This window comes from Schistocerca cancellata, chromosome 2 (genome assembly GCF_023864275.1).
Source record: "Schistocerca cancellata isolate TAMUIC-IGC-003103 chromosome 2, iqSchCanc2.1, whole genome shotgun sequence".
NCBI lineage: Eukaryota > Metazoa > Arthropoda > Insecta > Orthoptera > Acrididae > Schistocerca > Schistocerca cancellata.
Genome location: NC_064627.1, coordinates 293,515,104 through 293,527,824, shown reverse-complemented (window position 1 = coordinate 293,527,824; position 12,721 = coordinate 293,515,104). Strand labels below are relative to the sequence as shown.

At 36.4% G+C, this 12,721-nt stretch overlaps 1 protein-coding gene across 2 annotated transcripts in view; it reads right to left on the bottom strand.

Moving 5' to 3' along the window:
* Positions 1 to 3,415: 3,415 nt before the first annotated feature.
* Positions 3,416 to 12,721, bottom strand: part of LOC126161655 (protein MIS12 homolog) — a 52,572-nt gene continuing 43,266 nt past the window's right edge. For both annotated transcript variants that reach the window (XM_049917649.1, XM_049917648.1), the window contains 2 exons: positions 10,576 to 10,713; positions 3,416 to 4,855 (listed from right to left, as the gene is read on the bottom strand). In XM_049917649.1, the coding sequence (XP_049773606.1) occupies positions 4,595 to 4,855; positions 10,576 to 10,713 (399 nt within the window). In that variant the 3' untranslated portion in view covers positions 3,416 to 4,594. The remainder of the gene's footprint in view (positions 4,856 to 10,575; positions 10,714 to 12,721) is intronic.

Below are 12,721 nucleotides of genomic sequence, written 5' to 3'. Positions count from 1 at the left end.
ACAACTGTCACCTCTGCAGAATGAAGTGGTAACTGTTGATGTGTGTGTGCAGATTTTCCTTTGCCCATATTTTGTGATTCTGTGTATTGAAATGTCCTTGGCAATGGAATGACCTTCATCTGTCTACAGAATGTTCTGTGCCCATCCATTGCCCACTTCCACATGAGCATGAAATAGCCGTCAGGTAAGCATGAAGCAGCTCCTGAACATGTGTGATTTTGTATGGATAGCAATGCAGGATGTTGCATACAGTTTCATGCACAGTGCCTCCAAACAACATTTGCGTAAATCCCCATGCATTGCATGTTTGCACACCTTCCTACAATGCTGCGGCCACACGTTTGACAGATGCTTGATCAACTGCTTTCCTCCCTATGCCACATTGAACTTCAAAAGAATCTGCTGTACAAATTTTGTAATCATTTTTTCCTGACTCTTAGTAGACATCGGACCAATTTCTTTTTTTCATACTGAAACTTTAATTATGAATACCCTGTACATGTCGAGTGGAAATAACGTAATCTACAGATCTATATGTAATTTGACACGGCATAACTACTTCTGCCTATATTGCTGTAAGTGTGATAGTGGGGAGGTTCATTAACAGAAAGTACAATTAATTACTTTCAGGACATGAGAGAGATGTATATAGTCAATATAAGGCTCGTGAATGTTTAATTTTTTTTGGTATAGGAATAATATAAACTGATCTTATACTTGTAAATGACATTATATGCTTTGTGTTCTATTAGACATGTGACCAAGCAAATGACAATGTATTTAGAATAGAGGAGATAATGATTTAAAGTCAATAACTATGTTCTGTCTTGAAATGAAAAATATGACCATTTATTTCCAAGTCTTTTTAAAGAACACTGTGTTAATGTGCTTGCATGGAACAACTTATGTGGAGGGAAACACTAATACATTACTTTAGTAATGAGTTTAATAAAAACCTTATGATAATCTTTAACCTGAAGTTACATATTTATTAGTATATAGGATCTAGGTATTAGTGATAAGTAACACTGGGGCAGTGAAAAGGGTATGTGGTGCAACAGGAAAATTAGCAGCGGTCACACCTGTATTTTTGCCACACAGTAGATACAGATGAGAGAGCATTATAACGTCTTTTTGTTATCTATTGTGATTGTGATCTACAGAAGTATTTGTGCTTCTTATGTACGACAACAGGAATGAGAGCACTGCAATACACCAACAGCAGCATCTTTGTTACTGCTTCAGGGATGCTGTGCTTACCAGTACTGCGACTCCGGTGATTGCAAGAGGTGGGAGAAAGGTGCCACCGCCAACTATTGATCCGATATGAGTCTCATTATAAAATTGATACAAAAATGGTACTTAAATGGAAAATCAATGAAAAAATGTAATTCCAAATGTGCATGTAATGATAGTGTGAAATGGTCTGTATTCTGACACCCATCAGTCAATATCGACCGTATAACAGTTGTAAGTTATACGACAACAATAAAAGTGTTACAAAGTGAAATGTGTTTTTCTTCCTACTCATTCAAGAAGTATAATGAGATTCTTTAAAGTGTGGGAAATGATTTAAAGGCAGTTTACCTGCTGAATTACATCGATTTTTCAACATCAGAATGAAATTATTTTACAGCTTGTGACTTGGTTGAAAACTGAAATCTAAGCCTGAGATTAAAATCAAAGCAATCTTCAAAAATAAACAGCATCTTTGACTTACTGCAAAATCAACAATTTCACAGGGAAAAAAAGAAAGCAATATTTCTCCAACTTAGTCTCTCTTGATGAAAAAACCTGCTAATTAACTACATTGATTTTAATTCAAGATTTAGATTTGGGTTACGACCTGTCGAGAACAAATTCTAGCACAGCCAGGAAGATTAACTAAATAAGTCATTTCTCTAAACTTTGTATGCTTGAACCAGGGATGTAATACTACAGCATCTAAACTGACCACAACAGTGGAGCATAGGTTTGCTGGTGGTTTCAATGTGAATGAGACTTAGCAATCTTATATCAACCATGTCAGGTATCTGTCCCTGTGTGCTCTGTGCCTCATGAAATGCATCTGACTGACATGAACTGTGCCTTCAAGATGCTTCCTGGATGATATCTGCAATAGAACTCATTCACCAACAGTCTGAATTAACAAGAAAGCCCTCAGCTGCGCAAGATAGGAACAAGGGTTTGAGAGAACTGGTATTCCATTCTCAGACCCCAGTTTCAACTCCCTTGTATGATGGAAGTGGGGTCCACATAGAAAATTAACAAGAGCAGCTGAAGAAAGATGACAATTTACATTGGTTCAGGAGGGCCCTATAAACACATAGTAAATAAATTTCCAATTACAATATGTGACGAACACCTCGCACTGGCAAAATAAACAGTATCACAACAAAATAAAATATGTAATCCTCTCAGCTACAAAGAAGATTCTAGAAGTCAGAGCAGCCCTCTCTACATTAATAAAGAAAGGAATAGGAAGTGAAAAAGAAAAGATACGCTGCTCAATAGGTGTGGTAATTTCTATACAATAATGTACTTCATTTACATAATTATATTTAGACATCATTACAGCACATATTCGTTGTTTTTGTTATAACTGTTGTAGTAGGGAGTTTTCAGTCTGAAGACTCATTAGATTAAACTCTTCACACTAGTCTGTCCTGTGCAAGTCTCTTCACCTCTTTGTAAATGTTGCAACCTACATCCGTTTGAACTTAACTCTACTCAAGCTTTGGTCTCCATCTACAATTTTTGTGCCTCACACTTCCATACATTACCAAATTGACCATTCCTTGATGGCTCAGACTGTTAGTTTTCTTTTTATTCACTATTACATACCATGAGCATTTAATTCAGCTGTATTAAGATGTTGAAAAACATCTCTGATTATTTCACACAATAAGCATTTACATGATAAGATTGTTAACTGTGCAATCATGTCACATTTATTGGGTATATTGTGTTCAAGTACAAAATATTAATAATATCATTATTGAATTTTATGTGATATATTAAGCAATATTATAACATCGGTTCTGTGACCGAAACTCCATATTGTTCCATAAAATTTTTATTTTTTAGTGTTACCACTCAACAAAGCTACAGTTCATGAAAATTATATACAATAACTGTGAGATTTATTTTCTCCATATCATTATTATACCTATATATACATATATATATATATATTTCAACTGTCCAATAAAAATGAAATTATATATTATGTGATTGATTTGTACATTTTATAAATCACTATTATATTAAAATCTGTTTCTGTTCTATAAAGATAGATAAATCTACCACCTTTGTCACACACTGATATGAGACAATGAAAGATTCTTGGCCCTTGTGGTGATATACAGGGTCCCAGCAAACCCCCCCCCCCCCCCAAAAAAAAAAACAAAAAAACACAACAACATCATGACAAGCTTTAGGGACAGGCTCAGTATACCAAAACAAGAAAAAAAAGTCTAGTAAACGCAGGCTCTAAAGCACGAACTATAAGAGATGTGAGCCCTTATTCATCTTCGATGCTATGAAACGCATCTCTTCTGCTGCAAGCTCTTTGCCTTTCTTATTTTGTGAGGAGGTAGTATTGATCAAAACAAGAAAAATAGCTAGTAAACATGGGCTCTAAAATGCATTCTTTAACAGCTGTGAGCACTTGTTCAGTACAAGAAATGTATTTCACACAAGTGAAGATGAACAAGTGCTCCTAGCAATTACAGTATGCATTTTGGACTCCATGTTTATTAGACCTTTTTTTTCTTGTTTTGGTCAGTACCTCCTCCCAAAATATAGAATGCAAAAACCTTGCAATACAAGAGATCTATTTCATAGTAGTGAAGCTGAACAAGTGCTAATACCTCTTAAGGTATGCATTTTACAGCCCATGGTTTATTAGACTTCTTTACTTACTTATGTATAAGGGACCTGTCCCTAAACCTTACCAGTGTTTTTTTTTTAGGACACCCTGTATACCACTCCAAAGGAGTGATGAGTATCCCTACACCTCCTTATCAACAAATGATAATTGCAACTGAAGAGTTACAAAATTTGGTGTCAAGTGTAAAGGTACAGGCGTTGTGTGGGGTTTTTACTTTTATTTTCATGTGGTGAGCCATGCCAAGGGACGACACACATCTTCAACACGAGATGGCAATTGTAGCAACTTTGTGAGAGGAAATATCTGCTCCTCCTGAACTAAACAGTAACTTAAATGCTTGAGTTTGAAAATGTTCTTACTGACGTAAATGTCAAGCTGGATATAACTAATGCTAAAGTATAACTTAATTACAGACCTGAATTTCAAATTGAATACAACTAAGCCAGTAAGTTGGAAGAACACATTTCTAAGACTCAGACTCAGGATAAGGCTCAGACAAATCAAAAAATACTAAAATTAAAATCCACTATACAAAAGTTAAAAGGCGGCTAACAGTCTGAGATAATCAAGAAGTGTGATTTAGTGAGGAACGAGGCAAATGAACAGCTGAGCAAAGTAAATATGAATACAAAACAAATTAATGAGTCCACTGATAAAAAATTTAGCACAGTACAGAAACAAATTTCAGATACTAGTACGTGACTATTCAGGAGGGGAACAACGGAATTTGTCTTTCACTAATTTATGAGGAAAGTCTGTTTTATCCGTTGTTGTTTTGCTGGTAACTGAACAGATTGATTTTGACACTTTCGATAGTCTCTTCAATTGCTGTTCATGTTGCGTCACTTGTTTAACCAAATTCTTTAATACCTCCAGTCTCAGATTGTGCATCTTTTCTATTACGGGTTTCAATTTTTCAAATTCCTCTAATTCATTAGCCAAATGGCATTTCATGGCCTTTGCCTGTGAAAAAAATTAGTAATTTTATACTGCAAATATAAAATATATTCAATCTCTAGTAACTAATTAAGACAAAGAGAAACTGAAGAAACAGAAAGTGAACAACTCAAACTGTAGTAAGTATCTGTACAGATTCACAAAAAAAAAGTAATCTGGATTGATTTAAAATGACAATTTATTGCAATAATTCCAATTTTATATGAGCAACTTTTCTGTTAGTAAAAAGGGAAAGCAGCAAATAGAAATACTTCCGCTGTACTCAGTAATGTAGCAAATTAAGAAAATTATTAAAAAGAATCCAGATGCATGTACATCCTGTCTGAAACTGACAGATCAGACAACAAAATCAAATCCATATGAAATATTGTTGAAAGGCAGACAGGGAAAGCAGCCACAGAAGGTTACATTTCTGTTAAATGGAAAGGGAGCATTGTAAAACACAGTTCATTTTTAACATATTTCTAGTAATTACTACTTAAAAAAGGTGAGAAATTGATATAAAATAGTCCTGAAGGAAAAACAAAACAGTTTTTGAAGAAGCAATACAGATGACATGACTTTACATGTGGCAAGGGCCTAATCAACCATATAACTGCTCTTGGGTGCATTCCTTGTTCATTTGTGTTAATGTTTATCCTAACTGTGTCCTCCTGGATGCTATCTTGCCGCCTAATTCTGGGTCTTTCTCTTCCTCTAGTCCCATCTTTTATTCTGTGGAATGCTTTCTAGGTAGTATATTCTCCTTCGTTCTTGCTATACGGCCTGCCCAGTTCGACCTTTCTTTCTTTAGTACTTAATAATATTATGGTGTCTGTACAGTTCTCTTAATTCTGTATGTTTCCTCATCCTGCATTGCACAGCTCTCTTAATTCTTCATGTTTCCTTTCCTCCATTCCATTTTATTTTCATCATATACAGATCCAAAAATCCTTAGTATTTTTAGTTTGAATATTAACAGTTTTTCTTGATCTTTTTGTTCAAAAAAACTAACTCTCTACATCGATATAATGTTACCGGTATAACAGTCAATTTGTACAGATTTTGAAGTTAGTTGTAAGTGCTCTTTTCTCTTTTAAAATTTGCTAAAGCTAAAAAGTTTTTTCTTTACTGTTGTTAGACAGGCATTTATTTCAATATCTGTTCTATTATTGTTAATAAAAAGAGTCCCTAAGTACTTGAAGTGGTCATTTGTCATGAAAGTGAACCTACCTACAGCTAGAGGTGCATCACATTGGATTTTCTTACTTACAAGGGAACCTCCCCATCGCACCCCCCTCAGATTTAGTTATAAGTTGGCACAGTGGATAGGCCTTGAAAAACTGAACCCAGATCAATCGAGAAAACAGGAAGAAGTTGTGTGGAACTATGAAAAAAATAAGGAAAATATACAAACTGAGTAGTCCATGCGCAAGATATGCAACATCAAGGATGATCTGGACTCAGGAGTGCCGCTGTCCCGTGGTTAGCGTGAGCAGCTGCGGAACCAGAGGTCCTTGGTTTAAGTCTTCCCCCGAGTGAAAGGTTTACTTTCCTTATTTTCGCAATGTTGTGATCTGTCTGTTCGTTCATTGACGTCTCTGTTCAGTGCAATAAGTTTAGTGTCTGTGTTTTGCGACCGCACTGCAAAACCGTGCGATTGAGTAGACGAAAGGACGTGCCTCTCCAATGGGAACCGAAAACATTTGATCGCAAGGTCATTGGTAAACTGACTCCTCCACAGGAAAACACATCTGATATATTCTATACGACACTGGTGACGGCATGTGCGTCACATGACAGGAATATGTTGTCGACCCACCTAACTTGTACACTTGGCGAATGGGTAAAAAGTTTCTTCTACCTTGCCCGATTTAGGTTTTCTTGTGGATGTGATAATCACTCCCAAAAAAGTGTGTTTCGATGTCTGTTTAGATGTAGCGTGCCCATACTACGCCGCAGTTACCTCGCATCCGACGGACAGACGGACAGATAATAATTGTTTGAAAATAAAAAATTGAACATCTCACTCGAGGGAAGGCTTGAACCAAGGACCTCTCGTTCCGCAGCTGCTCACGCTAACCACAGGACCACGGCTCTCCTGATCTCAAACTTCCCTATATGTTGCCTATCTTGCACATGGACTACTCAGTTTGTATATTTTACTTAATTTTTTCATAGTTCCACACAACTTCTTCCTGTTTTCTCGATTGATCTGGGTTCAGTTTTTCAAGGCCTATCCACTGTGCCAACTTATAACTAAATCTGAGGGGGGTGCAATGGGGAGGTTCCCTTGTTAGGATCCGATATTCCATCTTTTCTTCATTGACATTTAACCTTGTTTTCTCAAAAATTTTGTAATAATTTTACTGTATACTGATTAATTCTGTTCCGGAACAACTTATTAATGCTATACCAGCTGTGTAGGCAAGTCTAGTTATGTGCACCTCCTGCAAGCCGGATCCCTTGTGGATTAGTTTTAGTAAATTTTCTGAGAAAATTGATGTTGACGTCTTATGTGTGCCTCCTACACATGTAGCGTCAGTCATTTTTCAACAAAGTGAGTGTAATACAAGAGCTGAGGCTCATACACTGCCAGTACGGGTTCAAACCCTGCCTAAGTACCCTATTTTTTTTTAAATCACAAATATCATTCCATAGTAAATGTCAAGGACAATCATTCAAAAATAGTAATTTTCACTATAGTGATTTTTTAAATCACAAATAATATCATTGCATAGTAAATGTCAAGCACAGTTATTCAAAAATAGTCATTTTCGCCATGGTAATTTCATTTATAAATCTATAATTATTGCACACTTTCATCAAGTATGTATTCCATTTGTGGTTCGTAGTTAAAATTCCAAATATTTTGACAGCTCCAAAGAGTTCTCAACAATGGACAAACTATTAGCAACTGTGAAAGGATTCCAGATGCAGGTGAAAGCACTCATCCCTAATCTTGACATTGATTATGTAATTAATACTAATCAAACTGGCTGCCAGTACAAATCTATGAACAATAGATCCCTTGCAGAACAAGGAGCAAAAACCGATTTTAACAATGGTAGTCTCCTTCACAGCACAATATATCACCGCACCAAAAAAGATATTCCCTTCAGTTTTCTTACATATGCACAAGTCATCCAGGAAATTTGGTGGAATTGTTCAAAAGAATCGACTTGACTCATAAATTAAAAAATGTAATTGTGACTTGCTTGAAATCAGGGAAGTCGATGGAAGTGCTGCACGAAGAGTTTGTAAAATTTGTCGTTCTTCTGTACATGAGACACAAAAAATTCCTTTCCATTATTGATTTGTGTGGAGGGACAGACTGATTAGACACTTAAGATGAAATCTTTGTTGATGAAAGATAACCATGCACCTACACTGTAAAGATTATACCTTCCGAATGTTCTCCATTCTGCCAACCATGGAATGTTTAGTTTTACATAGGTTAAAATTTTCGCGAAAAAAATTCAAAATGCTCCAAACTTGCTAAATAGTAGACTAATAGAGAAATCGATTTGATGGAAGATTCCATAAAAATACATTCTCTAACTCTGCATCAATTTAGTGCACCTACATCCACAGGAATGATACAAGGGTTGTTTTTTAAGTAAGGGCCGTTTGCACGTATAGTCCCGTAGTTCGCATGGTCGCTGCAACAAGCCACCATGCCACTTGCCGGCATCCTTCCCGTTCACACTGATGCAAGTTGCAGCTCTGTAGCTGACGTGTACGCATCGCTGTGCTACTTTATAATGTTTACGATTATTGAATCGCCCGCCGCGTGTGAGATACGGTCAGTGATATGTTTTCTGACCGCGAGAAGCCTATCAGCTGCAGAAATTCATCGTCAGTTAACAGAAGTTTATGGCTTGAATGAAATGAGTGAAGGTAAAGTGCGTCAATGGGTTAGAGAGTTTAAAAATGGCCGTCAAAACGCCCATGATGAAGAACGCTCAGGCCGGCCCTCTGTGATCACTGATGATTTGGTGGCTGCAGTCGAAACAAAGAATCGTGAGAACAGAAGATTCACAATTTCCACTCTTTCTTTGGAATTTCCACAAGTTTCAAGATCGGTTTAGTACAAAATTGTGTCTGAAAACCTAAACTTTAAGAAACTGTGTTCTCGGTGGGTGCCCAGACTCCTCACAGAGGACCACAAAGGGAAGAGATTTGCCACTTCATTGGACTTTTTGATTCATTACGAGGAAGAAGTGGATGACATGTTGAGTCAAATTGTCACTGGAGAGGAAACATGGGTATCCCACATCACTCCCGAAAGCAGGCAACAATCGATGGAATGGCGACACACAACCTCACCCGTCAAGGTCAAAGCCAAACAGACACTGTCAAAGCACAAGATTATGGCAACTGTGTTCTGGGACTAGCGCGGTGTTTTGCTAGTGGACTTTATGCCACGAGGAACGACAATCAACTCAGATGCCTATGGTGCAACTCTAAAGAAGCTCCGCAGAGCAATTCAAAACAAAAGGCGCGGCATGCTGACAAAAGGAGTTTTGCTCCTGCACGATAACGCTAGGCCTCACACTTCTCAAAAGACTCGGGATTTGATTGATTCTTTTGGCTGGGAAGTTTTGGACCATGCACCATACAGCCCCGACCTTGCTCCTAGCAATTTTCACCTTTTCCAGTCCCTGAAACACCATCTTGGCGGGTAGCGCTTCAATGACGACGACGAAGTGAAAGCGGCCGTGAACTCTTGGCTGTCGGAGCAGGCGGCTGAATTTTTTGAAGAGGGAATTAAAAACTTAGTTGTACGGTATGACAAGTGCTTAAATAAACAAGGCAACTATGTAGAAAAATAGGTAAAAGTGTGTAGAATCAGAAAATAAAAGTTTTTTTACAAAAGTATTTGTATCTTTTTTTAAAAATAAAAACGGCCCTTACTTAAAAAACAACCCTCATACAACGTGGTTTGCACTGAAGTTAATCGAAGAAATGAAAATACTTTTTAATTAAAATGAACTGTGGTTTTTGGTATTACTCCTGAATAATCTGTGTCCCTACAAGACAGTAGCTATCATTAAATGTATGTGATGCTCTATGAATTTGTATTTCGGTTGCTTCTGCAACAAATACCATCTGGAATTTTGTTCTAGCACAGCATGTGACAGTTAGTAAGACGATTCTGTTATCTATTCTGTAACAAACCAAATACAAATTTGAAGAAAATTTGCTGTAATGATTGATTTATTAAAGAAGTTATTACAGCAAAATCTACACTATTTAATGATATTCTGGGTAGGGTTTGAAGCCGTACTGCCAGCATGGTAACTGTGGAACTTAGTCCCTGAACTATGTTCACGCACTCACAACATATTTAATGTTACAGATATCGGCAGAATGCATAAAATTTCAACAACGATTTTCTCACAAACTAGGGACTGTCACATGAAAACCAGCTAGCCCTCAAGAGATCTACAACATATGCAAGACTCATGAAAAACGTGATTAACAGGTCTGATGGTCCCTTAGTAAGACTATGTCAAATAAAATAGGTGAAATGATATCCTCTGATCTTAGTACACCTTAAAATTGTGTGTGTAAGCTATCATGGGCCTTTTTCAAATTTAGAAATGGTAATGTGTGTGTGTCACGCTTGCACCTGCACATTTTGTAGCACTTTTCTTACTCTGAAATTATTTACATTCCACCAAAACTTTTCTTACCAATATTTATTTTATTGACAAGCAAATCAGCGACACTTGTATACATACCCTGCTTAACCTAGTCATCAGACAATCTAACTCTTTCTCAAGATTTTCAGCTTCTTCACTTGAATATTGAACTTTCTGTGCACTATCTTCAGGTAGCAAAACACCACTTGGAATTCCAAAATTCGAATCACACGCTATCTGAAATAAATATATTTTGCCAATTAATTTCAGAATAAACATAATAAATTCTTATAATGATATGAAATAATTTTAGTAAAGCACTTTAACTCCAGTAGTGTAGCTGATACTTCTTCACCCTGATACAAGTGCTATCCCTGCATAATCAAAGTTAAGACTGTAGATGACAAATTCTCATAGAAAGCAGACATTATGTCGCCCAGTAAAGAGTCCATTTAATCTATTCATTAAAGTCCCATAGTAGTTTATTAAGATAAAATCAAATATAATTTTGACCATGAGTTATGACAATTTAAAGCACTGAAACATGATTTGGCAACTTTGTTAACAAACATACGCAACTTTGTGATACAATGGTTGTGAGGAATGTCTGAAACTTCTCCTTCTTGAGCCCCCCCCCCCCCTTTTTTTAAACTTAAACCCCCTTTAGGTTTCTTCTTGCTATTACTTATAACAATTTAAGACAACCTGTCGTTTACTGACAGCTACTTTTAAACATGTAATAAGTTAGCCTGTGTCCATGGTTTAAGCGTCTGCCTCACAACATAGATGACGAAAGGGATCTTGGTCTCTCTCTGACTGCAGTTATGGCTTCTTCTTTTCTCAATGACAGGCCCCTCTCCTGTAGTGCCTTTTCAATTCTCTCTTCACAAATGCGTCCAAGCTGCCATATTCCTTCTTTATCTTCATTAAAGTCAGTGAATAATCATTTGAGATTTGCTGGACACGTTCAAATCACTATAGATCTAGTTTTGGATAGTCTCCTCCTGTGGTTCTACAATTCATTTTTTTTTCCTGAATGGTTGTATTTTGAATCTCATTCTCCCTTGCCTACTTATCTCCTATTTCTCTTCTCTGCTGTGTGAATCTCTCTCTCTCTATTGGGTGGGGACTGGTAAAAGATTGTGAGCAACACCAAAGTCAGCACACATCATACTATTGTTAACACCGTGACTTTCAGTTTTTTTTATTCTTTTCTGACTGTTTTCCGATTCTAGCATTGAAATCTACACGAATCTTATCTGATACGTTCTGCAGCTTTTCACAGGAACTTTTCAGCTCTCTCTGCCACTAATGTCATATATTAAAACAATATGAAACATGCCAGTTCTTCATTTGGACGCACTCTAACAGTGTGAATTTTGTCCACTCTTCGATAATATTGAATCTGATAACTCCACTTCTATGAGATGCATGTCATTTCTCATTGCTTTTCATTTCTGTCATTTGTTCTGTCTCTTTCAGACCTAAAACTACAAACAATGTGGCTCTCTCAAAGCCTCACTTTATTTCCTAATACTGTCCCTATATTCTATGTTCCATCCCTCAAAATTCTTGTCAACTACCATGCTGGTATTGCATTTATCTGTCCATTTGACTCTATGTCTTTTAATATTTATTGATTTAGGTATGAGAAACAATAATAATATAATAATAATAACAATAATTTTATTGTCATTCAGTCATTACAGCAAAAGACAACACCACACATATTACACAATACAAATGACACTTTAAAAGAAACAAAAAGATTGTTATTAGTGTTACATTATTATATTAAGTTAAAGTCTTCATTTATGTCACAGAATGGGTGGTTAACTAGCCAATGATACAGTATTTGTTTGAAAGCTAGTATGGATAATTCTTGTACAGATGGTGAAATCTTATTAAATAATTTGTGCTCCATGAGTTCGTAACTGTTCAGTGATTTTGAAAGTCTGTGGTATGGGGGATAAATGCATCTGTTCCCTCTTGTACTGTAACAATGTACATTTCCTCTGTGTTTTGCATCTGGTAACTTCTATTTTGTGTAAATTAAAAGATAGTACATGTATGAGTTTATTACAGTCATGATCTTTTGTTCACAAAACAATGGTTTACAGTACACCTTATAAGACAAACCAGTAATTACCCTCATAGCTTTTTTCTGCAGTAGTAAGATGCCATGCACACAACTAGAGATCCCCCATAAAATAATACCATATGTTAATATGCTTTGGAAGAAAGA